Raw genomic sequence first — 27,713 nt, 5'->3', positions numbered from 1 at the left:
TCATATTGTCATTTTAATTTATTTCAGGCAGTGAATTTCTACAGCAGCAGCTTCTAGCTTGCAAAATCTTCTGAGGAGAGCTCTCTTCACTACAGGGAAATGCAACCCCATCCACCATCCACGTTCATCCAGCAACACATCCCTTCCCTCCCCAAGCAACGAAAATCAAAACACCACCTCATTCAATCAACATCTGCTCATTTATTTCCATTCACCAAGCGGCCAGTTCTCATTCTTTGGCATCTCTTGTTCTTTGGATCTTAGAGGTCGGGTTCAAATGGGAGGAAGCAGGAGACGGCCTGAAAATGAAAGGGGGGAAAAAAACAATGTTATTATTGCTTTTTGAGGACTCCCTGCATGAATCGTTAAATGTCGCAGGTGTGAGATTTGTTTAAAGCTAGGAAGGAATGCTCTGAAGGGAAGATGGGGTTTGCCAAAGAACTGGATCAGAGCCAATGCTACTTCAGTTATACTTGACATGACTGGTTCCAAAGCAAGCTGCAGGTTAGGGTTAGGGTCCTTCCTTTCTTCCTCCCCCTCCCTTCTTTCCTTCCTTCCTTCTTTCATCCCTCCCTCCTTTCTTTCCATTCTCCCTCCCTCCCCTCCTCCCTCTTTCCTTCTTCTCTCCCTCCATTCCTTCCCCCCTCCCCCCTTCCTTCTTCCCTTCCTCCCTCCTCCTCTCCCTGCCTCCCTCCCTCTCTTCTTTCCTTCCTTCTTCCTCCCTCCCACCTTTCTTTCCTTTCTCCCACCTTTCTTCCTCCCTCCTCCCTCCTCCTCCTCCCTCCTCCTCCTCTCTTCCTTCTTTCCCCTTCCTTCCTTTTCCTTCCTTCCTTTTCTCTCTCCCTTTCCTGTGGTGATGCAGTGGTTAGAATGCAGTATTGCAGGCTAACACTACTGACTGCCAGCAGTTTGATCCTGACTGGCTCAATACTGACTCAATCTTCCATCTTTCCAAGGAGAGTGAAATGAGGACCCATTGTTGGGGGCAATAGGCTGCCTCTACAAACTGCTTAGAGTGGGCTGTGAAGTGGTAATAAATTTGTCTTATCGTTATCGCTCTCGCCTTTCCTTTCCTTTCCTTTCCTTTCCTTTCCTTTCCTTTCCTTTCCTTTCCTTTCCTTTCCTTTCCTTTCCTTTCCTTTCCTTTCCTTTCCCTCCTCTCTCCCTCTTAAAAGAGTTCATCCGCCAAGCCAAACCCAAAAGGAGGACACAGCTGTGTGAGCCCAGCATCACCAATGTAGTGAAATCTCCCCACTCTAACTCTTTACTGAGGTCCAGCTCCTTTGTCTCTTTCAAAGGTTGGCAATGGGCTGGCCCCGGTCGCCATTCCCACACTCTCGGCCTTGTTCCCGTGACTTACTTTGTCCCTCTGGAACGTGCTTTCTTGCTGTGGCCCAGTGGGCCTGCAAGCGTTGAAGGAGCCGGTCCTTCTCCTCTCCGTCTCGCAAAGCTTTCTGCCAAAAATAGAAGAGGAAGGTGAAGCTGGATCTGAGCAAATAGGAGGAGTAAATCCAGGGATATCTGGGAAGGAACAGAGGGTCAAAGAAGTCAAAATGGCAGCTGTAGCCTTGCCATCAAACCTCCCTCCTTTTTTTAATGTGAAATCACATGGCTCCAATCCTGATTATTTTTGACACCTGTGGACTTCCCCGAGTAAACCTTGCCTGCTGAAAAGGCACCACTTTGTTCCACATGGAAACCATTTCTGAACTTTGTGCTTGGAGCAGAAAAGAATGAAAGTTTGACTTGGGGTTTTACTGATTAGATTGATAGATCTTTATAGAAATGGCTTGTTCATATTATTATGACAAAACAAAAAGTTGTGATTTGATGTTAATGCCTTATTTTACTGCAACAGAGAGAGTCAGAAGTCGATATTTCTTTTTCTTTCTTTTTATCCTTCACTTCTTTTCCCCCTCTCCCTCCCCACTATTTTCCTATTTACTTTTGTATTTGTATCTTATCTTATCTTCTTTTAATGACCCCATAATCCCTTGAGGGATAGATTCTTGGGAACTGAATGGAGCTGAGTGTTTACTGGCCAGAGGCCCTTCCTGTCAACCAATGTGGAGGTATATTCAGCAGATACATTTCCAGAGAGAGAAATATCTGCCTCTACCTACGATCGAACTCACAGCCTCCTGATTGTGAGAGGAGAGCTCCACCTCTAGGCCACCACACCACACTACACCATTCATTTTATCTTATAACGCAGTGGTAGTCAGCCTGGTCCCTATTGCCTACTAGTGGGCGTTCCAGCTTTCATGGTGGGCGATAGGGGTTTTGTCCGATACTGAAGCACTTTCCTTTTTTTAAATTTAATTGATTTTTTAAAAAAATTCATAGCATTATTTAAAAACATTTTCATTAGGTTTTCATAAAATTTCCCAAGACAATTTAAATTTCTGAAAATATACTATTTGTATCGCCCGCGCATAAGTTTAGTTCACGTTACGTAAGTGAAACTAAATGGCGTTATAGTGCGACCGCAAACAAAACAGCCTCATCCCAGAATAGCTCACACATCTCCCCCCACACTACCCAGCTGTAACAGACAAGCAGAGCTAGTAGCCGGCACCCCTCCCCCACAACCCCAATCCATGATGCACGAGAGGCACGCGCAGAAGATGATACATGGCGCATTACTGTGGAACCGATGGGCGGTTAGAAAATTTTACTACTAACAGAGATACAAAAGTGGGCGGTAGGTATACAAAGGTTGACTACCCCTGTTATAACCCAATAAAAATGTTAAATCAAAAAGGCACCACTTTTCGAAAACTCTGCTGGTGATCTGCTGTATGAAGAGAAGTTGCTACATACAGGGAGTTCTTGACTTACGACTGGTCACCCAGGACCAAAGTACCCTCTAGACAATACAGGTAGTCCTCAACGTACAACCGTTCATTTACTGACTGTTCAAAGTTACAACAGCACTGGAAAAAGTTATGACCGGTCCTCACCCTTACAACTGTGGCAGCATCCCCAAAGTCATGTGTTCAAAACTTGGTCCCTTAGTAACCACGTAGTTACAACGGCTGACGTATCCTGGGTGATGTGATCACCAGTTATGAGCTTCTCAACAAGTCAAATCAATGGGAAAGGCCAAATTCAGTTAGATAAGTGAATTTGCTGTGATTTGCTTAACAACCCAGGTGGGGCGGGGAAAAGTTGTACAATTGGGAGTGACTCACTCACATAGATGTTGTGGTCACAATTGTGGTTGCTCAGTTGAGGACTACTTGTAATTTGGAGAAACACGGAGTGGTTTTGAACCCAAATCTGAGAATCCTATTCCCGTCATTCAATTGTCTCCCAAATCCAACGCAAATGCCTTGATGATTTGGATCACCTCCAGCGCATGTGCCTTTAGGTTCTCCATCTCTCGGAGTCCAGCCAGTTTTGTGCAATGTTCCTCTAGGAGAACAGCTCCTTGGCTTAGTTTGGCTTCAGCCTGGGCCAGCTGCCTGCGGAGTTGTGCGATATCCTGGCCTCGCTCTTTGACATCCTGAGATTGTTGACGTAGCTGCTCCTAAATAGAAGTAAGTAGAAGCAGTTTATCTCCACAGAGAAGATACAATCAAAAAGGCATTTTAAGGGGGGTTAAAAAGGGGGGTGGTGACTGGGCAGGCCCGACTAATTGTATATAACTGTACATTGGATGAATTATTTGATAAGATTGTAAAAATAAAACTTTTTTATAAAAAAAAAAAAAAAAGGCATTTTAAGTTGCACTGGCCGATAGCTGCAGTGATAGTAACAAGAACAGGTAGTCCTTAACTTACGACCACAGTTGAGCCCAAAATTTATGTTGTTAAGTGAGAAATTTGTTAAGTGAGAAATTCGTTTTAAAACTTTTTTTGCCATATTTGTTAGTGAGTCACTGAAGTTCTTAAATTAGTAACATGGCTGTTAAGTGAATCATAGGGCCTCTGTGGCTCAGACTGGTAAGTGTCTGTTATTAACAGCAGCTGTTTGCAATTACTGCAGGTTCAAGCCCCACCAGGCCCAAGGTTGACTCAGCCTTCCATCCTTTATGAGGTAGGTAAAATGAGGACCCAGATTGTTGGGGGCAATAAAAGTTGACTTTGTATATAATATACAAATGGATGAAGACTATTGCTTGACATAGTGTAAGCCGCCCTGAGTCTTCGGAGAAGGGCGGGATATAAATGCAAAAATAATAATAATCAGGCTACCCCCATTGACTTTGCTTGTCAAGAAGGTCACATAAGGTAATCCCATAACCCCGGGGGACACCGCAACCGTCATAAATATGAGCCAGTTGTCAAGCATCCAAATTTTGATCACGTGACCGGGGGGGGGATGCTGCAATGGTCACAAGTGTGAAAAATGGCCATAAGTCACTTTTTCCCCAGCGGTGTTGTAACTTCGAACAGTCACTAAATGAGCTGTTGTAAGTCGAGGACTATCTGTACTGCAGTTTTACACATAAAGTAGATCACGGGTGTTAAACTCGATCGTGTCATGGGCCGGATCGTGACGTATCGTGACGTTTTTTGCCTTTGCGGAGCTGGGGTGGGCATGGCCTGCGCGTGACGTATCCAGCCCGCAGGCCACCAGTTTCGCAGGCCTGAAGTAGATTTAGCTCATCTGGTTTTAGTTGGCTCACCTAGTTGTTTTATCTTATGAGGGATCAATCTTGGAAGTCAGAAAGTACACTCCTCTTCTCCCCGCCCTCCATCTTATTTACATCTTGAGAAACTAGGGAGGGTCTTTCCTAAGCCCCTTGCCCCACCCACTATCCAGCTGTGGGCTATGCTGTCTCTTCTCTGACTATTCCCTTGGCAGAATCTCTTTGCCAAGCCCCCAAAGGTCTTTCTCACATACCATCATAAGATCAAAGACAAGATTGGAGAGAAGGACCAACCTTCTTTAGGGTTCCCAAATCACGGGATGCCCCCAGTTCAGTGGTGGGATTCAAATAATTTAACAACCGGTTCTCTGCCCTGATGACCGGCTGGATGGGCGTGGCCAGTGGGTGTGACAAGCAGCACTCGGCCTCCTGCACCCCCCCTGGGAGCAAAAACGGGCTGCGGGGGGGCACACCCTCCCCCGTGCCCTGTTTTGGGCCTAGTAAGCTTCCCTGCAGTTACCTGGGGGCCAAAACAGGGCGCGTGGGGACTCCTGGAAGGGGCGGGGAGGGGAGGGGTCGGGGCAGCCAGCAATTTAACAACTGGTTCACCCAAACTGGCCCGAACCGTCTTAATCCCACTACTGCCCCTGTCGTTACCTATCATTACCTGGAGTTTGTGTTCTCGGGCTCTGGCTGCATCTTCTACCACCTGCAGCTGCCTCTGCCACTCGGCCTGGAACCATGTCTGCTCAGCCAAGGACTGGGCCAGCAAATCTTCCTTCTCCTGGATCTGCTGGAGCAACGCTGGAGCCAAGTCGGAGCTGCTGAGGGAATTTGCAAGAGCCTAGAGCCGAGATAGAGAGGTGGAAGAAGAATAGAATAACAGAGTTGGAGGGGTTAGGGTTAAGGTTAGGGCAAGAAACCTTATACCGTTTCACACAATTGGTTGTCCCCTAGTCCGCTAATCATCTTTGTTGCTCTTCTCTGCACTCTTTCTAGAGTCTCCACATCTTTTTTACACTGTGGAGACCAAAACTAAATATAGCAGAGTTGTCCAATCTGGAAAGGGCCATCTTCTACAGTAAAAATGTTTGAAGGTGTAGGTAAGGTAGGGGGGAAGGTGCTGGATTAGAAGAAGAGAGGCCCAGGATATACTAATCTCTCAGCCATGTAGTTTCCCTGGAGTACTCTGGGCCAGTCCTTCTCTTTCACCCCAACAACCATTGTGGAGCAGAAGGGAAGGTTCTGGGCCAGGAGAAGAGAGATCCAGGTTCTAATCATCCTTCAACCATGAAAGCTGCATGGAACACTCTTTCCACCCAACCTACCTCAGAGGATTATGGTTGTGTAGGAAAATAAGTGGAAGAGCACCATTAGGGTGCCTCAAGGTCCTGAATGAAAGGCGGGATACAAAAACAGGCAGCCCCCGACTTACGACCACAACTGAGCCCAACATTTCCGTTGCTAAGTGAGACAGTATGTTAAAGAGACTTCTGCCCCATTTTACGACCTTTCTTACCACAGTTGTTAAGTAAATCTCTACCGTTGTTAAGTTAGTAACATGGTTGTTAAGGGAATCCGGCTTCCCCATTGACTTTGCTGGTCAAACGGTCACAAAAAGTGATCACATGATCCCCGGGACACTGCAACGGTCATAAATGTGAGTCCGTTGCCAAGTGTCTGACTTTTGATCATGTGACTATAGGGATGCGGCAATGGTCATAAGCAGGGATGAAATGCTCCCGGTTCGGATCAGATCGCCCAATCCGGTAGTGATGGCAGCTGGTGGTTCGGAGAACTGCCTCCCCCCCATGCCCAGCTGAGTTGCGCTATCATCAGAGGGTTTTTTTTTTTTTACTTTTAAAAACATTTTTTCTTCGGCCGAAAACATGCTGTTAAAAGAAAAAAAAAAGCCTCTGATGATCGCGCGGCTCAGCTGGGATCGTAAGAACCCTTTAAAAGCATTTTTTCTACAACCTCTTTGGCTGAGTTGCCTGATCGTCAGAGGCTTTTCTTTTCTTTAAAAGGCCAAAAAAAATGCTTTTAAAAGAAGAGAAAAGCCTCTGACGATCAGGCAACTCAGCTAGGATCGTCAGAGGAGCCTTTTAGAAGCATTTTTTCTACAACCTGTTCGGCCGAAGAGGTTGTAGAAAAAATGCTTTTAATTTTTTTTTAAAAAAAGTTGGCCACGCCCACAGAACCGGTAGTAACAAATTTTACATTTCACCACTGGTCATAAGTATGGAAAACAGTCATAACTTGCTTTTTTTCAATGCCGTTGTAATTTCGAACGGTCACTAAATCAGGGGGTCTCCAACCTTGGTCTTGTGGACTTCAACTACCAGAGTTCCTCAGCCAGCTTTGCTGGCTGAGGGACTCTGGGAGTTGAAGTCCACAAGTCTAAAAGGGACCAAGGTTGGAGACCTCTGCACTAAATGAACAGTTGTAAGTCGAGGACTACCTGGACAACATATCGATAACTAAAATCTGAATTTGGTAGAGGAAGAGCTACCTCCACGTCCTTGGTGCTACTGGTCAAAGCTTCCTGGAGGGCTTTAATTAAGGTTTCCTTCTCCTTCAAAGCGAAGACCAAGGTTTGGCCCTGCAGTTGCCAGAACTCCTGAGTTGAGGCACAGAGAGACTCCAGGCGATGAATTTCCCGCTCCTTCTGGTTCAAAAGCTCCCGCAGAGCCTGTGGCACAGGAAGGGAAGGAGAAGAAGGGCCAGAGAAGGTTAAAAAGCCTCCAGACAACCCAACAACTGCAAATTCTCGTCTGTCCCAAGCCTCCCTCTCGATATTCATTAAGAGATTTTACACCAAGGATTATTCCTCCAACCTTTGGAAAAATCGACATGATGGCCAGTCCTTGATTTATGACTCTAATGGAGTCTGCCCATGATGGTCTTAAGTCACGAGAGTCGCAAAGCGGGTCACCCACGTGACTGACCCAACTTTATTTAAACTTTTTTTGCAACGGGCATTAAGCGAACGGCATGGAGGGGTGCAGTGGCCTAGAGGTAGAGCGAGCTCGCCTCACGATCAGGAGGCTGTGAGTTCGATCCTAGGTAGCGGTAGATATTTCTCTCTCTGGGCACAATGAGTAATTATATGCTGCAAACTCTGCATTGGCGACAGGAAGGGCATCCAGCCAGTAAACACTCTGCTCCCCCATGTAAGGGATTACGGGGTCATTAAAATACCCCCCCCCAAAATTAAGCGAACGGCATAGTCGTTAAGCAACCATCGTAAAGTGAGTGCCATGGCCATAAAGCGAATCCTGTGTTTTGCTTTATGACCACACTCACAGGAAACCCTTGTTTCCTGTGAGTCGATTCTGCTGAAAACCAGAACCAAATGCTAGTTTTCAACAAAACCATCATAAATATGATCATGGGAACAGAGGGTTGTTGCAAATGACTGGAAATGTGGGCCAGTTGCTAAGCGCCTGACATGAGGTCACATGACCACGGGGAAGTGGGCCGAATATTGGAATTTCGGAACTAGGTTGTAAATACTCTGAGGAGGTCTGTTATAATTTTAATGGTCACTAAGCAACCTGTTGTGTCTGCGTCCCCCGAGCCGGGCCCCCTGCCAGAAGGTGACTTGGAAAGTGAGGGGGAAGGGCCATCAAGACTTACCTCGGGAGCACCGGCTTCCCTGGCTCAGCTTCAGGAGCCAGAGGCAGGCCAGGTGGAGGAGATAACGAGGCCCCCGTCCCCTGATTCTTTCCCTCCCCAGGCCAAACCTCCAGACCCAGCTGATGGCAATCAGGCCTGGCTGGACCCTAGGTTTCGTAGGCAGGAGAGGCGGGAACAACAGAAGCAGGGGTGGGGCAAGCCTAGGAAGTTCTGAGTCATGGAGCCACACCCCACAGGATATAAAAGCAGCGAGGGCTGCTATGCCTCTTTGTAGCAGGCAAATCAACTGCTTAACTAGAGCTGAAGTACTGTTTGTTCCTGGGTGACTCATCGGCATCAAGGGAGATAACAGAGTCACTTGGCAGATGCTCGCTAGTTTGCTGCCAGAGCTGATAGTGCCGGCTAATTAAGCCATCGCTCGGACGGAGGCAAGGGAGGACAGAACACAACCGCTGTAAGTTGAGGACTACCTCGGTTCATACAGCAAGAATGCATACTTTAAAAAAAAAAGAAAATAGAATGTATAAATGTTATTAAAAACATATAAATGTATAAATAACATATAAACAAATAAACAAGGTATGATACAATATATCTGGCATGAAACAATCAGTCAATGCTTCCCTATGGTCCTAGAGGCAAGAAACTTGGAAAGAAGGAAAATGCAATATTGTTAAACACTATTTGAAGTTATACTAGACTTCCATATCAGAAGCACCAAAGCGTTTCCATGGTGAAAGGATCAACTGGTGACATCACCATTGCCCAGGGGATGCCCAGTTGGGGGCTCCTTTCACATCCCTATTAAGTTTTCCATCAAAGTGGTACCCATCTATCTAGTCGCAGTCACCTGCTTTCAAACTGCTGGGTCGACAGGAGCTGGAGCGAGTGACAGGAGCTCACTCTGCCACACGGCAGTAGCCGGGTCTCAAACTCAAGCCTGACAATCATCAGCCCAGGATCCTACCCACGTGAACTTCTAGTATTTGAAGTTGTTACACTCTTTTCCAAAACTTCACACATCCAGAAACATGAGCTAGGGCTACAATGACTTCTTCCATCATGCTGCAACAAGTCAAACAATCTTCCATGACATTGCCTGCATTACTGGATCCCTCCCGATTTGACCCCAGACCTGCCCATTCATACATGCATGGTCTCCTCTTCTGTGCGGAGGCTGGTGTTGAGTTGTGCCAAGTCTGTATCTTTATCTTTCAATGCTTCCTGAAGGTGTCTTAACTGACGATGAATGGACTCCAGGGCCAAGAAATGGTTGGATTGAGTCTTCTGTGGCAGTCAAAGCAAAGAAAGAGAATTAGGAGTTATGAAATATAGATAGATAGATAGATAGATAGATAGATAGATAGATAGATAGATAGATAGATAGATAGATAGATAGATAGATAAATAGATAGATAGATAGATAGGATAGATAGCTATAGCTACAGATATATATATAGATATATAGATGTAAATAGATATAAAATAGATGATAGAGATTAGATAGATAGATAAGATAGATATAGCTACAGATATATATAGTTATAAAAATGTATATAAATATAAAATAGATGTAGATATAAAATAGATGATAGATGATAGATAAGATAGCTACAGCTACAGATATATATAGATATAGATATATAGATGTAGATAAATATAAAATAGATATAAATGTAGCTATAAAATAGATGATAGATAGCTATAGCTACAGATATAGAATAGAATAGAATAGAATAGAATAGAATAGAATAGAATTTTATTGGCCAAGTGTGATTGGACACACAAGGAATTTGTCTTGGTGCATATGCTCTCAGTGTACATAAAAGAAAAGATACGTTCATCAAGGTACAACATTTACAACACAATTGATGATCAATATATCAATATAAATCATAAGGATTGCCAGCAACAAGTTATAGTCATACAGTCATAAGTGGAAAGAGATTGGTGATGGGAACTATGAAACGATTAATAGTAGTGCAGATTCAGTAAATAGTCTGACAGTGTTGAGGGAATTATTTGTTTAGCAGAGTGATGGCCTTCGGGAAAAAACTGTTTTTGTGTCTAGTTGTTCTGGTGTGCAGTGCTCTATAGCGTCGTGTTGAGGGTAGGAGTTGAAACAGTTTATGTCCAGGATGCGAGGGATCTGCAAATATTTTCACGGCTCTCTTCTTGATTCGTGCAGTATACAGGTCCTCAATGGAAGGCAAGTTGGTAGCAATTATTTTTTCTGCAGTTCTAATTATCTATATAGATATATATATATATATAGATATATAGATGTAGATAGATATAAAAGATGATTGATAGAGATTAGATAGATAGATAGATAGATAGATAGATAGATAGATAGATAGATAGATAAGATAGGTATAGCTAGATATATATAAAATGTAGATAAATATAAAACATAGATGTAGATAGATATAAAATAGATGATAGAGATGATAGAGATAAGATAGCTTATAGCTACAAATATATATATAGATACATAGATATAGAGGGATATAAATTAGATATAAATGTAAATAGCTATAAAATAGATGATAGATAGATAGATAGATAGATAGATAGATAGATAGATAGAGATAGATAGAAAAATGGATAGATAATAGAATATTTTATTGACAATGTGTGCTTTCCTTGTCTTCCTTGAGGTTGAACACAGGATCTATTATCCCAAAAATCTTCAAATATTTCTGATTCCCAATGCTTCAACAACTGTAGAAATCCTGTACAGATAGTCCTCAACTTACAACCATTCCTTTAGTGACCATTCAAAGTTACAAGGGCACTGAAAAAAGTGACTTATAGCCATTTTTCACACTAACAACTATTGCAGCATCCCCATGGTCACATGATCCAAATTTGGATGCTTGGCAACTGGTTCATACATATGACGGTTGCAGTGTCCCGGGATCATGCGATCAACTATTGTGACCTGCTGACAAGCCAAGTCAGTGGGGAAGCCAAATTCACTTAACAACCGTGTTTCTACCTTGTAAGTGCAGTGATTCACTTAACCACTGTAGCAAGAACAGTCATAAAATGGGGCAAAACTCACTTAACAATTGTCTTGCTTTGCAACCGATATTTTGCTCTCAATTGTGGTCATAAAATCGAGGACTACCTGTAACAAAATATTCCTCAGTAATATAAATAAATAGGCCTAGTTACAAAAATTTATAACAATAATTTATAACATAACTTTCAGAAGTTGTGGTTGTACCGTCACTGGAGGTTCTTAAGAAGAGATTGGACAGCCATTTCTCCGGAATGGCATAGAGTCTCCTGCTTGAGCAGGGGGCTGGACTAGAAGACCTCCAAGGTCCCTTCAAACAACTGTTATTCTGTTCTATTAAAATTTCAAGGCAGGCCTAGGCAAGTAGGCCTTCTCAGTGTTCAGGGATCAGAAGGGAAAATAGATTTCATGCTTGAGCAACCATTTTACATCTTCTTCTGTCAGGACTCAAGGACTTTTTCTTCAAAAATTAACTTGGCCTATAATGATAGCTTATCATCTCACAGAATTTCAAACAAGACCTCTTTTTCTGTCACGGGAGGAAGAGTGACACTCCGGGTGAATTGCCTCAAATGTTGCTGTCCGGCCATTTATACCTTCTTCCTTCTGAGAGCCAGCTTCTCACCATCTTTCTCCATCTAAGTCTACTTGGAAAATATTAAATTTATAGCATTTTGGGGATTATCTCAAAAACTAGCAGGGTTCCCTACATTGTGTCATTCTTGGATCTGCTATCCAATACTGACCCTTTGAATTGGAGAAGCTTCTGCATGTAATTTGGGATTTCAACATCAGATTCTTGTGCTTTGCTATCAGGCTTCTAATCTGAAGAAGTTTTGGGGCTAATCCGAACTCCCAGATGTTCTTTAACTACAATTCCCAGAATCTCTCTCCTTGGCTTTGCTGGTTCAGCTGTTGGGAGTTGTAGTTCAGCTATCTAGGGAGAACTACCAGTTGTCCATCTAGCCAACAAGGAACATTTAGCTCCCAACTTCTGATCCTGAAGAACCCAGATCTTTGGTTGCTCTCAAACAGGATGAGACAGTTCTGTTTCCTCTTTATGGAAAAAAAGAGGACCTGTTATGTTATGTTATGTTTACCTCTAATGCTTGGTCTCTATCTTTCAGACGCAGGGCCATCTGCTTGATCAGGGTTTCCAACTTGGGGGCGTTCACCCCAGGCGATCCGAGTGACAGCAAGATGACCAGGCAGTCCTGGAGAAGAAAATTAAGACAAAAGAATTAAGACAAAAGAATCAGAGAGTTTCTTTTCCGAAAGGACCAAATTCTTCCTTACTTCCTTTCCTTCCTCATCCTCCTTGTATTTGGGATATTTGTTTGTTTATGAAATTTATATCCTGCCCATCTCACACCGCAAAGTCACAGAGGGGATTTTGTATATTATATTTGCATCTCAGGGATGCGGTGGCTCAGTGGCTAAGACACTGAGTTTGTCGATCGAAAGGTCGGCAGTTCAGCAGTTCGAATCCCTAGTGCTTGTAGCGGGGTGAGCTCCCGTTACTTGCCCCAGCTATTGCCAACCTAGCAGTTCGAACCCCCGACCCCACCCCACCCCCATGGTCACGTAATAGCACTTTGGATGCTCGGCATCTCAGCTACAATTATCGCCATTCGATGTGTCCCTTTGTATTTTGTGACCATGTATTAATGATGGTTTTGCCAAAACCCGGCATTTTCTTCCAAGTTTTTGGCAAAATCATAGCAAAGCTTTGGTTTGCTTAACAACTGCAGCACTTAGACCTTACCTTTCCAGTTTCTTCAGATCAAAAATGAAGCAGCTGGAACTCTTCCACATGTTTTATGTTCAAAGCAGAAATAGGAAATATCTGAACCAATGATAATCGGGCTAAAAACAGCCCTCTTACTTTAGTTCCTTCACCCTCCCTTACGACAGGGGTTTCAAACTGGTGTCGTCAAGGCATTGTCACAGGATGCATCGCAACTTTTTTCCCCTTCGCTAAATAGAGCGTGGGAGTGGCCAGCGTCTGACGCATTTGGCCCACGGGCCGCCAGTTTGAGATTACCAAACTGGGTGAGGGATACTTTATGATATCCCTCATCACTTCCAGGAAATGAAGCAGGTAAGGCAATCATTGGATCACCTGGAACAGAGGTCCCCAACCTTTTGGACCTCAGGGACCACTAAATTCATAATTTTAAATCTCATGGATCACTAATATGATCTGCTTAATGACTGGCTGAGTGGGTGTGGCTAGGTGGTCATGTGACTGGGTGGGCATGACCAACTTGATGTCACTCACGTCGAGGGGTGCCTCACCAGCCTCTACTCACCCCTCCCCTCCTATCCACTTCTCTCCTTCCTTAGGGCCCCAACAGGAAGCAGTTGTTGGAGCTAAACAGCCACCACGAGAAAGAGTTGGGAAAACAGCTGGCTCAGTTCAAACTGGATCTGACCGAGAAGGGGGCTCTCAGCAGAAGCACCTCACTGAGGACTAGGAGCATAGGCTTTCCAAGCAGAGGCAAGACCTGCCGGAGTGCAAGGCCAGGTATCGGTGCCTGGAGGTTCAGCGGGCTGAGATGGTCAGCCAGTTCCAGGCCATGATGCAGTCGCCATTGGAACAAGACCCTCTGGTTCTTTGCCACCAGCGGCGCTTCCCCCCAGCCTTTGGCCAAAGCCCTGCACCAGGAGGCTCAAGCAGACCGCAACCCACACAAAAAGACCCTGAAGAGGGAGACTCTCTGCAGCAACACAATACGTTTATTGCACATATCCGTCCCAGGGGCCATAGTTTGAGGACCCCTGATTTAGTGCAATATAAAAAATGCAAATAATTTTTCTGGGGCCCACCAAAATTTTCTCGCGGACCACCAGTGGTCCATGGACCACCAGTTGGTGACTGCTGACCTGGAAGACCAGTAGTGTATCTCTTGCTCAACTCACCTGTAACACCTCCTCCTTGCTTTGCAGACAGCTGGTCAGTTGATGGATCAGCTGCTCCTGGTGATTCATGGCCGCCTCAAGTGGAAAACCAGCTTCCTGTGGTCACAGAGTGGGATGGGGAAAAAAATAAATGGAAAATATTCCAGCCTTGCGAGGTAGGCCAGATAAGAAGCATAGCCAGAATGATTAGCTCTGTCTCTAGTGGTTATAGTAACAGAACCATGCATGTCTCAAAGTGCAGCTAGTCCTTGACTTACAACCGTTTATTTACTGTCAACTCGAAGTTGCAACAGCCCTGAAAAAAGTGACTTATGGCCAGTTCACACTTACGGCCAATTAAGTGAATCACTGCAGTTGTTAAGTTAATAACACGGTTGTTAAGTGAATCTGGCTTCCCCATTGACTTTGCTTGTCAGGTCACAAAAGGGGATCACATGACCCTGGGACACTGCAACCGTGGTAAGTATGAACCAGTTGCCAAGCGGCTGAATTTTGATTACATGACCATGAGGATGCTGCAATGGTCGGAAGTGTGAAAAATGGTCGTAAGTCACTTTTTCAGTACTGTTGTAACTTCGAACAGTCACTAAATGAACGGTTGTAAGTCGAGGATTACTAGTATCCTCTGATTTCAGGTGTAAACCCAGAGGCAAAATAAAGTAAAAGAGAAAGAACAATTAGATACAGAATTTAAAAAATCTAGCACTTTAACAAATTATACTTTAAGCTTTTTTACTGTAAGTTAGAACAAATAACTTTTAGCAATAATAAAATGTACACTAGTGCTTTTTAATACAGAAAAACCTCTGTGAAAAAAAATAAGAAAAAAGTATCATAAAAAGGGGATCAAAGAAATATAAAATAAATATAAATATAAATGTATAGGGCCGTGGATAGCTCAGGCTGTAAGGAGCCTGTTAATAGAACACAGTAGCCTGCAATTACTGCAGGTTCAAGCCCGGCCCAAGGTTGACTCAGCCTTCCATCCTTTATAAGGTAGGTAAATTGAGGACCCAGATTGTTGGGGGGGCAATAAGTTGACTTTGTAAATATACAAATAGAATGAGACTATTGCCTTATACACTGTAAGCCGCCCTGAGTCTTCGGAAAAGGGCGGGATATAAATGTAAATTAAAAAAATAAAATAAGCATGGGGTTTAGAAACATGAAAGCTTCAAAGTTTGAGCAGATTCAGTAAGAAATAACATCTAAAGACATTGACAGACTTTAATGAAACACCCAAGGATCTCAAGTTGGTGTTCAATCCCAGGGAATCTGAACAGGATAGACCGACATGGATGTCAGTTAATTTAAACCCTAATTTGGCTTTCTTCTTTCTGGCTGAGCTTAATGCATCAATTTATCCCAAGAAGAAAGCTGTATTTTATTATAGGCAACCAAACAGTCATTGGTTTACTAATCCTCTCTTGCTTTAATCACAACTTATGTTCACATCTGAACCCAGGATCCTGGCTTATGTTCCTCTGCCTACTTCCTCTTTCATTTAAGCCCATCACAATCAGTTGACTCTCTTTGACATCAGTGAAAAGAGAAAGGAATAAACTAGGCTTTGGTTAAGCAAGTCACAGTGTTTTCCTTCTTCTGCCACTTTAATTCTGACTTAGTCAATTGGGTTCGAGACCCAAGCTCCGGGCAACAGGGTGAGTTCCCATTCTTGCCTCAGCTCCCTGCCTGTCCAGCAGCTCTGAAGCATGCAAATGTAAGTAGATTAATAGGTACCACTTCGGTGGGAAAACAACAGGGTTCTGTGAGCCTTTGGCGTACAGCCATGCCGGCCACATGACCACAGAAATCGACTTCAGACAACGCTAGCTCCTTCAGCCAAGAAACGGGGATGAGCACCGTGCCTTAGAGTCGGACACGACTGATAGGGAAACCTACCTTTTTAGCCGATTAGATATGGCTCAAACACATTTGGAACAGGCTGAAAAGGAGGGGTTATGGTGGGCAGAATAAGGTTACAGAGTCATAAAGCCCCCTCTTAAGCAGAGAGGCTGCACTAGTTCTCTCTCAACCTGCCCAGTTTATTGGGTGTAAAACTAATTTGCTCCTGGAGCAAACAGGTGGCGGATGTTCCGAGCCAAAGAGGGGGATCCAGGGGTTGGGGGTCCATTCCTCTGCCCTTGGATGCAGCCACTTGCTTGGGAAGAACTGCTTAATAAAAGAGACAAGGAAGACTTAAAAGATTCTACCTGGTTGGGCGCGTCTCCTTGTTTCTCCTGAAAGCTCTTCAGCTCTCCCTTGGCTGTTTCAAGAAGTTCCTTCAAGTTATCGAAAGATCTTTGGAGGTCCTGGTGCAGAGACCGCTGAACCTGGAGCTTTGGGAAAGACAGAACCAGAGTTGGAAGGGACCTTAGAAGTCTTCACAAGCAGGAGATTCCTATACCAGGGCTGTCAAACTCGCGGGCCATGGGCCGGATGCGTCACGTGCTAGCCACGCCCACGCCTGGTTTAGTGAAGGAGAAGAACGTGATACATCACATGACAACGCCGTGACGACGTGAGTTTGACACCCCTGTCCTATACCATTTCAGACAAATGGCTGCCCAATCTCTTCTTAAAAGCCTCCAGTGATGGAACACCCATAACTCCTGGATGGAAGTTGTGATTAATTGTTCTCACTGTCAGGAAATTTCTCCTTGGTTCTAAGGTTGCTTCTCTCCTTGATTAATTTCCATCTGTTGCTTTTTGTACTGCCTTCTGATGCTTTGGAGAATAGCTCGACTCCCTCCTCTTCTTTTTATTTTTTAAATTGTTTTTATTATGCATTGTCCTTTGTTATGCATGACGTTTCCATTTCTGCAACGGGCAGTATACTGTCTGCATCAAATTTCTTTTAAATACACATAGTTTTACACACACCATAATTATAACGATTTTTCTCATAATCTGAGAATAATACATACAATGTAATCTTGCCTTCTAATCGCCCTATGCAATTTAATCTATAATAAAGTATAATCCAGTGACAATATTGCTTATATTTACTTTTATTTTATTGATCGTCCTTAAATATAAATTACTAACTTCTGCTTCTATTTTCTAACCATTTATCCCAAATTAAATAGTACTCTGTTTCCTCTTTTTCCTTAATTTTCATTGTTAACCTGTCCATTTTTTTTTTGGTTTACATTTCTCCGAAGACTCAGGGCGGCTTACAGTGTATAAGGCAATAGTCTCATTCTATTTGTATATTTTTTACAAAGTCAACTTATTGCCCCCCCCCCCAACAATCTGGGTCCTCATTTTACCTACCTTATAAAGAATGGAAGGCTGAGTCAACCTTGGGCCGGGCTTGAACCTGCAGTAATTGCAGGCTGCTGTGTTCTAATAACAGGCTTCTTAACAGCCTGAGCTATCACGGCCCCTATTTTGTCACAGTCTAATATTTTCTTTATTACATTTTCATCTATTTCCATTTTTCCAATTTTGTGCGTACATAATTCTCGATGCCGTTATCACATGTAATATTAAATCTGTAATTCTTTTACTATATTTTCCCTGCAATATACCTAGCAAGAACAATTCTGGTTTTAAATCTATTTGTTGTGTTGTCATTTCTTCTAACCACCCTTTTTTATCTTTTAATTTTAATTATTCTCACTGTCAGGAAATTTCTCCTTCGTTCTGGGCTGGTTCTCTCCTTAATTTCCGTCCCTTGCTTCTTGTCCTCCCCTCAGGTGGCTTTGGAGAATAGGTTGACTCCCTCTTCTTTATGGTAACCTTTGAGATATTTGAACACTGCTATCATGTCCCTCCTAGTCCTTCTTTTCATTAAACTACACATTAGACGAGACATTCATTCACAACTCCCACTTCCAATGGGATTGGAGAACATCAGAGATTGCCTGGAGTCCTGATTTCCCATCTCTCCTGGTTTCTGACTCAGAGCTCAGATAGGGCTGAATTTCTAAGCCATGTTTCTCAACTTTGGCAATGCCAAGGTATGTGAACATCAGCTCCCAAAATTCCCCAGCCAGCCATGCTTTCTATTGTTTCTATTACCAAGTCTTTGGATGACAGAGGCCATCTTCAATTTATGCATCACAAGGGTCCTTCCTGAGTTAATTCCACTCCCACCTCCTTCTTCACCCTTGAGTGGTCAGCGACAAGTGTCCACATGACCTCCTTTAGAGCAGTGTTTCACAATATTGGCATCTTTAAGATGTGCAGATTTCAACTCCCAGAATTCCTCAAACTCACCTCTTTTTCTGCCAATGGTGCCCTTGAGATAGGCATAGATACACCTAGGCTCCATTCTAGGGGCAAAATCCAAGATGATTGATCTTGGATTTTGCCCCTAGCAAGTGTAGCCCCGCCCCCTTTTTTACTGGGAATTGCAGATGCCACATGGATGCCAGAAAAGGACAGGGTGTGGCCTGCATGGTTGTACCTGCCATCTTGACTTTTTTGACCTCCTCTGTCCCTCCCTTTTTTGACCCCTGCAGATCCAAGCCCCAATATCTGCAGCAATGATAAGATGCGAAGAACGAACAACATTGGCAAAAAATTAAATTACAAATAGAAGAAATTATAAATCAACATATAGAAATGAGGCCAGAAATATTTTTACTGGGAATAATTCCAGGGTCATATGAAAAAGAAATACGGTATTTAATGACCCACATAGTTACAGCATGTTGTGCCTCGCTCGCCCCCCTCCCCGCAGCCAGGCCCCTCTCATCTCCTGCCAGACACTGATAGTACAGAAGAATGTCCTGGCATGCCTCCAGCCCCCAGTCCTGGCACCATGCCCGGACAGTCCGAGCAAAACGAATGGCCTGACATGCCTCCAGCCCCCAGTCCTGGCACCATGCCCGGACAGTCCGAGCAAGACGAATGGCCTGACATGCCTCCAGCCCCCAGTCCTGGCACCATGCCCGGACAAACGGAGCAGCTGGGCCCCTCCCCCACAGCATGTGAGCCTGGGGAATGTGAAGCCAGTCATGAGCTGGAATTGCCGACACTGGAGGCTGGAGGGACCCATGCTTCCGGAGAGTGGAGAGGCGACGTCAGCAAAAGGAAGGGAGGGGCAGGCCTGGATAAGTGCTGAGTCATGGAGCCACACCCCATGGCCTATATAAAGGATCTGCTTTCTGGCATTCTTTGAGTCAGGCAAAGTCTAACTTGGATTGCTGAAGTCACATCCTGGTCTCCTGGCTGCCCTAAGAACTCTGACCGAACTTTGGCAAAGCTGCAGAGGCTTTGCAGCCACGCTTGATACGGACTTCCCCGACCCGGCTGTCAGAGGAGGAGTGGGATACGACACAGCAGCATGAATAGTCTACACACAGAACTTCAAAAATAACAATATACCATCTGAAGACAAGGTAATTAGAAAAATCATGGAATATGCGGAAATGGATAAGGTTACGAAGGAGATACAAGAAAAAGAGGAAACAGAATATTATCTAGTCTGGGAAAGATGGTATAAATGGTTGGAGGAAAAGGGGGGGAAAAAGGGACAAGGAAAGATTAAATAACAGCTAAATTAGGAGTAGAAATATAAGATCAAATAGGAAGAAACAAAAATTGTGGAAAGGAAATTGGGAACATGCGTATATCTAAGTATATATATATATATAAATAAAATAATTAGAATATAATATATTATAGTGATATATATTATATATATAAATAAAATAATTAGAATAATATAATATATTATAGTGATATATATTATATACATATAATATATATATATGTAGGTCTTGGCATTTTCAGGTCTTTTCAGGCATTTTCAGGTCTTTTCAGGTCTTTTCCCATGTAAAGTTGACCCGAAAAGACCCGAAAATGCCAAGCCCTATTAGGATAAAAGAGAGAAAATGTATAAGTATTGATCACCGACGCGAAACTGTTAAAAAGAAGAAAGTGTTAATATTACTTTTTTGTTTTTTTTAAATCTGTTTAATAAAAATTATTTTTAAAAAAAGATGTGAAGAAAGGAAGGTCAGTCTGACACCAAGGCGGCTTATGAAAGCGAAGGGCATTTTCTACCATGGCTGAAGCTGTGCCAGAATCCTGCCTCGTCTTGTCCTTTCTCCAAAAAAGGAAGACTGACGGTTGAGTGAAAACCTCACAGCTGAGGCCATCTCCTGGGTTCAGCCCTAATGTCATTTGTTTCATTGTGGCATACATGAACTCCATTGCTGTGTCTCAGACAACCTTAGCTTAGCAGGATGTCTGAACCCTACCCAACCATTGTTTCATACAACAAATGGTGGTTAGAACCACAGTCTAGGATTACAGGGAGTCCTCGACTTACAACAGCTTGTTAAGTGACCGTTCGAAGTTACAACAGCATCGAAAAAAAGCGACTTATGACCCGTTTTTCACACTGATGACCGTTGCAGCTTCCCCATGGTCGCGGAATCAAAATCCAGACGCTTGGCAACTGACATGTACTTATGACAGTTGTAGTGTCCCGAGGTCACGTGATCCCCCTCTGCGACCTTCTGACAAGCATTGTCGGTGGGGAAATCAAATTCACTGAACCACCGTGTTACTAACTTAACAGCTGCAGCGATTCACGTAACAACGGTGGCAAGAAAGGTCATAAAATGGGGCAAAACTCACTTAACAACTGTCTCACTTTGCAACAGAAATTTTGGGCTCAATTGCAGTCATACATTGAGGACTACCTCTATGCCTGAACTCTGCTGACCCTACCTTACTTTTTCGTGCCGCTTACCTTTGGCTCAAGAGGCAGAAACTCATCCATTAGGTCCTCATAGGATTCTTCTCCCACGGGGCTCTCTCTCCAGGGAGTGGCCCTCTGCCAGTTGCCCGCCAAGACGGGGATCTTGCTGCCCGTTGGGACCTTCAGCCGCTTCCTTCTAATGTCCTTCAGGTTTTTCAGCGCTTCCGAGGCTAGTTCCGATTCTGGCAAAGTATCCAACGATAGCAGGGAACACGACTCGACATCCCCCAAGCTTTGGGACCGCAGAGAGGCCTGGAAGCCCTCGCAGCACACGGTGGGCATGCTTTGCGACTTGTCCCGGCAGAGAGGGAAGTTAGGGGACCATGTTCCCAGCCGTCTCGGTGTCCGGCACACCCACTCGTAATTGTTGTCGTCCACCCTCAGCCCATGACAGCTGCGACATTGGCGGTTCCGACACGGGGTGCTTGGCCGGCTGCTGTCGGGGATGTCAGCCCAGCACTCATATTCAGAGAGGGCCATATCGTCCTGCAGGAGGCGCTGGTACTGCACTTGGGGCAAATCCGCTATGCTGGTCGAGATCTCTTGGTCCGTGTAGGACACGGGGGCCCCGTTCTCTGGAAACCGCCGCATGTAGATGTGACGCAGCGAGCGGGCTAACTGGTCCTTCTCCGAAAGCAAGCGCTGGAGGCGCTCAATGGAGAGAGCTTGAACCCGGGCGATGACCGTGTCAAAATGGTACACCCGTCCCAAGGCCTGGGCGCATTTCCCACACAGGAATTCTCCACGCCCATCTCCACGCTGCGGCAGCTCTTGGTCGAGGACGTAGGACAGTATCACCAGCAGGTTGGGGCGTGAGCTGTTACTGCTCCGGCTGAAAAGCCACCGCCGATGATTCCCACGCAGCACGGTGCCACAAAGACGGCAGAAATTGTTGGGGCTCTCCATGATTTCAGAAGCGCTGGAAGCGGAACAAAAAGGAATCTTTTATTTCCAATTTTCCTCAGACTTCCATGGACCCAATCCCAAAGGTGCTTTTCTCGGGGGAGGGGGGGAGCAACTGGAGTTTCTTAGGGGTTTTTTTTGAATACATTTTGCTTCTCATTTGAGAAGCTTCTTCAGCTCTGACTGGATGGTGGGGGAATAGAAAGATTTATATTCCTCGCAGTCAGCTGATCATTATAAATGCTTCCATTTCCCACAATCTAATCTAAACTCAAGGCCCGAGGGCCAGATCCAGCCCGTAGGTGCTTAGATCTGGTCTGTGGGACCACCCTGGAAACAGGGAAGGACTGGCCCGTGGAGCTCAGGAGCAGGGGTGGGTTCTACTTACCTTTACTACCTGTTCGCATCGTGCTTACTCCGCTCGCGTGCATGCGCAGAAGAGTTTTGATGACCTTTGGGTCAATGGGTGTAGCCTCCCGCCAGTTTTACTACCGGTTCTATAGAACCGGTCCGAACCGGGCGTAATCTACCACTGCTGGGTAGATGTGGCCCTCAATGAAATCGAGTTTGACACCCCTGATCTAATCAGAGCTGAAGAAGCTTCCTGGATGAGAAGCAAAAGGTCTTCAAAGAAAAAACATACAAAAAAGTCCAGTTGCCCCCTGAAAAAGCACCTTTGGGACAACCATGACCTGGACAACTGAGAATCTCCATTGACTTCCATGGACCCAGGGAGTTTTTGATGGTGATATCTCTGTTTTATATACAGTATGTATAAGAAATGTTAAAGAGTATTTACAAGCTTTGACATGATGGCATATATGCTATCAGCCTCTGCAGTGAGGTTCCTTAAAAAAAACGACTACAGGCAGTCCTCGACCTACGACCAACAACTGAGCCCAAAATTTCTGTTGCTAAGTGAGACAGTGAAATTTGCCTGTAGTTGTTGATTAGTTGCATGGCTGTTAAGTGAATCTGGCTTTCCCATTGACTTTGCTTGTCAGAAGGTCACAAAAGGTCATAATGTGTGCCCAGGATACTGCAACCGTCATAAATATGAGTCAGTTGCCAAGCGTTGATCATGTGACCGTGCAACGATCGTAAGTGTGAAAAATGGTTATACTGTATATATAGGTAGTCCTCGACTTACAACAGTTTGTTTAGTAACTGTTCAAAGCTCCAATGGCACAGCAAAAAGTGACTTATGACCATTCCTCACACTTATGACCATGACATGAATTGTTGTGTCTTGTCCGCTCTCACCGCAGCCGGGGTCTGCTTATCTGCTCCCGAACACGGAGGAATGTATGCCTCCCGGCCCCAGTCCTGGCTCCATGCCCAGACAAGCTGCAGAGGAGGGGGCACCTCCCGGTCCCAGCCCTGGCTCCATGCCCAAGCAGGCTGCAGAGGAGGGAGCATCCCCCGGCCCCAGCCCTGGCTCCATGCCCAGGCAAACGGAGCAGCTAGACCCCTCCCCCTCCTCCACAGCATGTGAGCCTGAGGAAAGTTTATTTCCAACAGCTGCTGATTGGAGTGACCCTCGCATCAGAAGATTGGATAGGCGGAGGCAACAGAAGGAAGGGAGGGGCAGGCCTTAATGAGTGCTGAGTCATGGAGCCACACCCCATGGCCTATATAAAGGACCTGCTTTCTGGCATTCTCTGAGTCAGGCAAAGTCTAACATATCTTGCTGAAGTCACTTTCTGGTCTCCTGCCTGCTCTGAGGACTTTGCTAGGACTTTGGGCAGAGCTGCAGAGGCAAGCCTGATTCGGATTTCCCTGACCCGGCCGTCAGCGGAGGAGTGGGACACGACATGAATAAAATTCGGATGCTTGGCAACCGGTTCATATTTATGATCGTTGCAGTATCCCGGGGGGTCGTGTGATCCCCTTTTGCGACCTTCTGACAAGCAAAGTCAATGGGGAAGCCAGATTCACTTAACAACCGTGTCACTAACTTAACAGCTGCAGTGATTCACTTAACAACTTTGGCAAGCGAGGTCCTAAATGGGGCAAAACTCATTTAGCAACTGAAATTTGGGGCTCAACGATGGTCGTAAATTAGAAAATAATGGAATGTGCTGAAATGAGTAAATTGACATTTGAAATTAGAGAACAGGAAGATAAACAATATTATAAGATATGGGATTTATTTTAGGTAAAAAAATATGTTAATGAAGTTTGATAGAGGTTTTCATAATGTAAGAATTGTTGAAATACACATTGATTCAAGACGACGAAACGAATGATGCAATATAATTAACATAAAATTTAGACTATTTTATACGAATTGAAGGAAGAAATACTTATAGTTAAATAAATAATTAATTGACCAAAATACTTGGATATATATTAGATTGGTAAAATGTAAAACTAGATAAATCATACGTTATGAATATGGTGAAATTGCACAAAAGATTTGTAACCAACCAACCGACACACTGTTTGCATTTGTATTGAAGATGTTTTTATGTATGTTTGTCAAAAAAATTACAAAAAAAAAAGATGATCATAAATTGAGGACTATTTGTATACAAAGGTTCCCTCATAGGGTGGTTAAAAAAAAAATGAAGGGGGAGGATGGTTATGGAAAGTAGAAGAAGGTAAAGAAGGAGAGTAAAAGGAAAAGGAAGGGGGTGGTGACCGGGCAAACCCGATTAATTGTATATGAGGGTACATTAAATATGTTAAAAATAAAAAAAAATAAAAAAAATAAAAAAATGAAGATGGTGACCATAGTGGTGTGACTCACAACCCATCCACGCATTGGACATAAAAATGGGTGGAGCTTTTATTGAACCATCAGGGCTGCCATTTTGACTTTTCTGACCACTCTCTGTAGATCTCTGCAGGTCCACAAGATGAACCAAGAAAAAAACAGAGCCACCACAGATTCTAACTGCGAAAGTTCCCACCTTCTACTACAAAATTGATTCTCCAAACGTGAATCTTCGCAGCAGAACTAAAACCAGAAACTTCTGGACAAGAAGGAAGTTTGGAGAAAACAGCAAGCAAGCAAGATAATCTTCCGGAAAAACAAAAGTGGAGATCTCTTCCCGCTCCTTCCTCCCCCCCAAAGAACTCAATCAATCAAACTAATTGTGCCTGACAGGGCGAAGAGCAAAAAGCATAAAAGCTGCTTTAAAAGGCATAAGGAATATTCTGTGCTGTGATTTCTTTCCAGGTCTTATAGATGTAGTAATTACACAGGGTGGGAAACACAGTGCAAAAAATACACAAGCTTTTCCTTGCTCAGAAAAATTGTCTGGGTCAGGCAAGTAGGACATACAAGCTTCAAAGGAAGAGCTGGCTGTTTTCAGATGAGCCCCTGACCTAGAATCCAATCGTACTCAATCAATCAGAATAGAGCTGGAAGGGACCTTGGAGATCTTCTAGTCCAATCTATAGACCCCATAGTACCATTTCAAATGATTGTCCAGTCTCTTTTTAAAAACTTCCAATGATGAAGCACTCACAACCTCTGAAGGCAGGCTGTTCCACTGGTTAATTGTTCTATCAGGAAAGTTCTCCTTAGTTCTAAGTTGCTTCTCTCCTTGATTAGTTTCCACCCATTGCTTCTTGTTCTACTCTCAGGTGCTTTGGAAAATAGCTTGACTCCCTCTTCTTTGTGGCAACCCCTGAGATATTGTCACCCCAAGTCCTTCTTTTCATTAAACTAGACAAACCCAGTTCCAGCCATCGTTCTTCATATATTGTAGCCTCCAGCGCCCTAATCATCTGTGTTCCTTTTTCCTGACACTTTCAATTTTCTTTGGAGAGCACAACTGTGGACAAGGAAGTCCCCCTTGGATCACCAAGAAAGGAGGCAGATGGTAATCGATTTATAAGAGGCTTAAACGGAAAAGATCAATAGAGGGAAGGAATTACATAAGGTTGGTTCACTGTCATAAATCTTTACATGCATGGATACATCCCATATGGAACTTTCTTCCAATGTTTATAAAACTGATAAGGCTAACCTGTGTATGTGTGTGTGAGAGAGAGAGAGAGAGACAGACAGACAGACAGGAAAGAAGCATGAAGGTGTTTTATTTTAAAGAGAAGAACCCACAGGTCGTGTTCCAGTTTAAAAATGAAAGTATTGGGCACATTTTCTCACAAATATGATGTAACTTACACAACCAAGTGCATTAAAACACAACAAAGCTATAAAAGCCTTCCACTCACCATCAGGATTTCTTCGTCACCCAACCTTTGCAGACCAAACCCCAGAACCTCCCAAATGAACAGGTTTACCCTGCGGGTTTCCAGCTGGCCTGGAGCAAATCTGCTAGCCACCTGACAGGTACCTACTTCTGTCCTTAAGAAGACGGCCTTTCTCTGCTCTCAGCCCTGCCCGGATTCAGAAACAGGAAGAACCAGCCGCTGAGTCAGGCTTCTGGTCCCTTTTAACCTAGCGATGTCGCCTTCCAGCTTTTGCCACGGAGATGCCCCAAACCCTAGTCAGCCCCTTTGGCCTGCAGTTTGCAAACCAAGGTTTGCAATTGCAAACCAAAGCAGAGCTGAGAGATTCAGGTTGCAGCAAACTTTGAGCAGACCAAGAAAGGCTGAAGGAGGAGGAAGCCCTCGCCCACCGAAACTCCATTCCTATTCCCCAGTTTGAGGAAGGGGGAGGGAGCCATTCCCTGGAGAGAGGGAGTGGGTGTTATGTCTCATGGGCTACAAGTCCTTCCCCCTTACCTTTCTCCAGGCCTTCGCCCACTCCACCCAGAGCAAAGGGCAGGAGATCAGAGCACACCTGGCTCAGAAGCTCCACCTCCCAAGGGAGGGGGCACAGGGAGGGGCTTCTCCTTGGATAAGCATTGGAGCTTTCCACCTTCTCCCCTTGCAGGTGCGGGGAGGGGCTAGATAGAAGCTTTGCACAACTTCTCCCCCATTTAGATGACAGAAAAAGGTTATTTCCCAGAAGCTTCTGGGATGAGAAGGGAAAGATCTTCAAAGAAAAACCAAGGAAGTCCAGTTGGCTCTTGAAAAACGAAAAAGCACCTTTGGGACAAGCATGACCTGGATGATTGAGAATCTCCATAGACAAAAAAAAAAAAGATTACTTCTTTGTAATCTTTGATCTGGCCGGATGATTAGATCCTTACCCGGTGCATTAAATGCCTCAAACAAAACCTTTTGCTTCCACCAACTATTCCGTTTCCAAAAACCTGCCTCCTCCCTCGACCCCCCTCCTCTACTAACATTTTTGGAGACTCACCTTAAAAACACGCGCGCATACGCCACCCGTGTTTCCTCTGCCCTTGCAACAGGTAGAAAAATAAATAATAATGATAAACTCTCCTTGCTGTATCGAGCTACACCTGACTCACGTTTGCTCACGGCAGGAGCCCCCCGCCCACACTCCCTGGACTCTCTCCGAAGCGATCCCTTTAACGGGATCGCTCCACCCCCGCCCTGGGCGAAAAGGATCAGAGTGATCGGAAGAGATTCCCGGCTTGTTCTCTTAACCCTCTGGCGCGTCGAGAAAACCACAGGCGCCTCACTTCCGGGTTTTTAAGAAACTTCGGGAGAAGATCCGAGCTGAGCGCCAAGCTCCTTAAGATCCCAGTGGATCCCTCGACCCTTGCAAGATCGAGCCCCGTTCTTCGCGATCCGCCGCTCCGATTCTTCTTTGCCTGCGAGGCTCGTCCCGGTTAAACGTCCCTTTCCAACCCCCACACCTACCCCCGGCCCTCGCCCTCTTGCCTTTGCGCCTCCGGGCTGCCTGGCGGATCGGGTTTGCAGTGCACGGGAACCAGCCGCTTCGCGGATCGTGTGAACGCTCGCTCCGTGCCCCGAAGTAGATCGGCTTAACCAGTTGCCCTGCGCCCTTCAGATCTGGCCACGTGGTTCCTTGAATCCCGCACGGAGCGCAGAGGCGAGGCCCCGAGCTGCCTCCT

General features: G+C 44.7%; 1 protein-coding gene across 1 annotated transcript; it reads right to left on the bottom strand.

Annotated features, from left to right (window-relative positions):
* On the bottom strand, positions 1–27,713 carry LOC131192486 (TATA element modulatory factor-like). The gene is made up of 12 exons (XM_058171671.1): positions 27,520–27,713; positions 27,032–27,068; positions 20,896–21,823; positions 16,397–16,522; positions 14,184–14,279; positions 12,362–12,475; positions 9,386–9,523; positions 7,110–7,289; positions 5,265–5,441; positions 3,353–3,532; positions 1,361–1,454; positions 1–299 (listed from the first exon to the last, which is right to left on the bottom strand). Exons 3-12 carry the CDS (start codon positions 21,808–21,810, stop codon positions 274–276), a joined length of 2,046 nt encoding a protein of 681 aa, XP_058027654.1. The 5' UTR covers positions 21,811–21,823; positions 27,032–27,068; positions 27,520–27,713; the 3' UTR covers positions 1–273.

Source organism: Ahaetulla prasina, chromosome 2 (assembly GCF_028640845.1).
Source record: "Ahaetulla prasina isolate Xishuangbanna chromosome 2, ASM2864084v1, whole genome shotgun sequence".
NCBI classification, from domain to species: Eukaryota; Metazoa; Chordata; class Lepidosauria; order Squamata; family Colubridae; genus Ahaetulla; species Ahaetulla prasina.
Note: the sequence above shows the minus strand (reverse complement) of the source record. Positions and strands in the feature narration are given on the sequence as shown.

Bases quoted from the DNA above. Each gene is read 5' to 3' on its own strand.
- LOC131192486 (XM_058171671.1), bottom strand. From the start codon at position 21,810: ATGGAGAGCCCCAACAATTTCTGCCGTCTTTGTGGCACCGTGCTGCGT. The intron at 12,476-14,183 runs GTGAGTTGAGCA...TTTCTTCTCCAG, and splicing joins GCAAGGAGGAGGTGTTACAG to GACTGCCTGGTCATCTTGCT. The intron at 3,533-5,264 runs GTAATGATAGGT...ACTTCTATTTAG, and splicing joins CCCGAGAACACAAACTCCAG to GAGCAGCTACGTCAACAATC.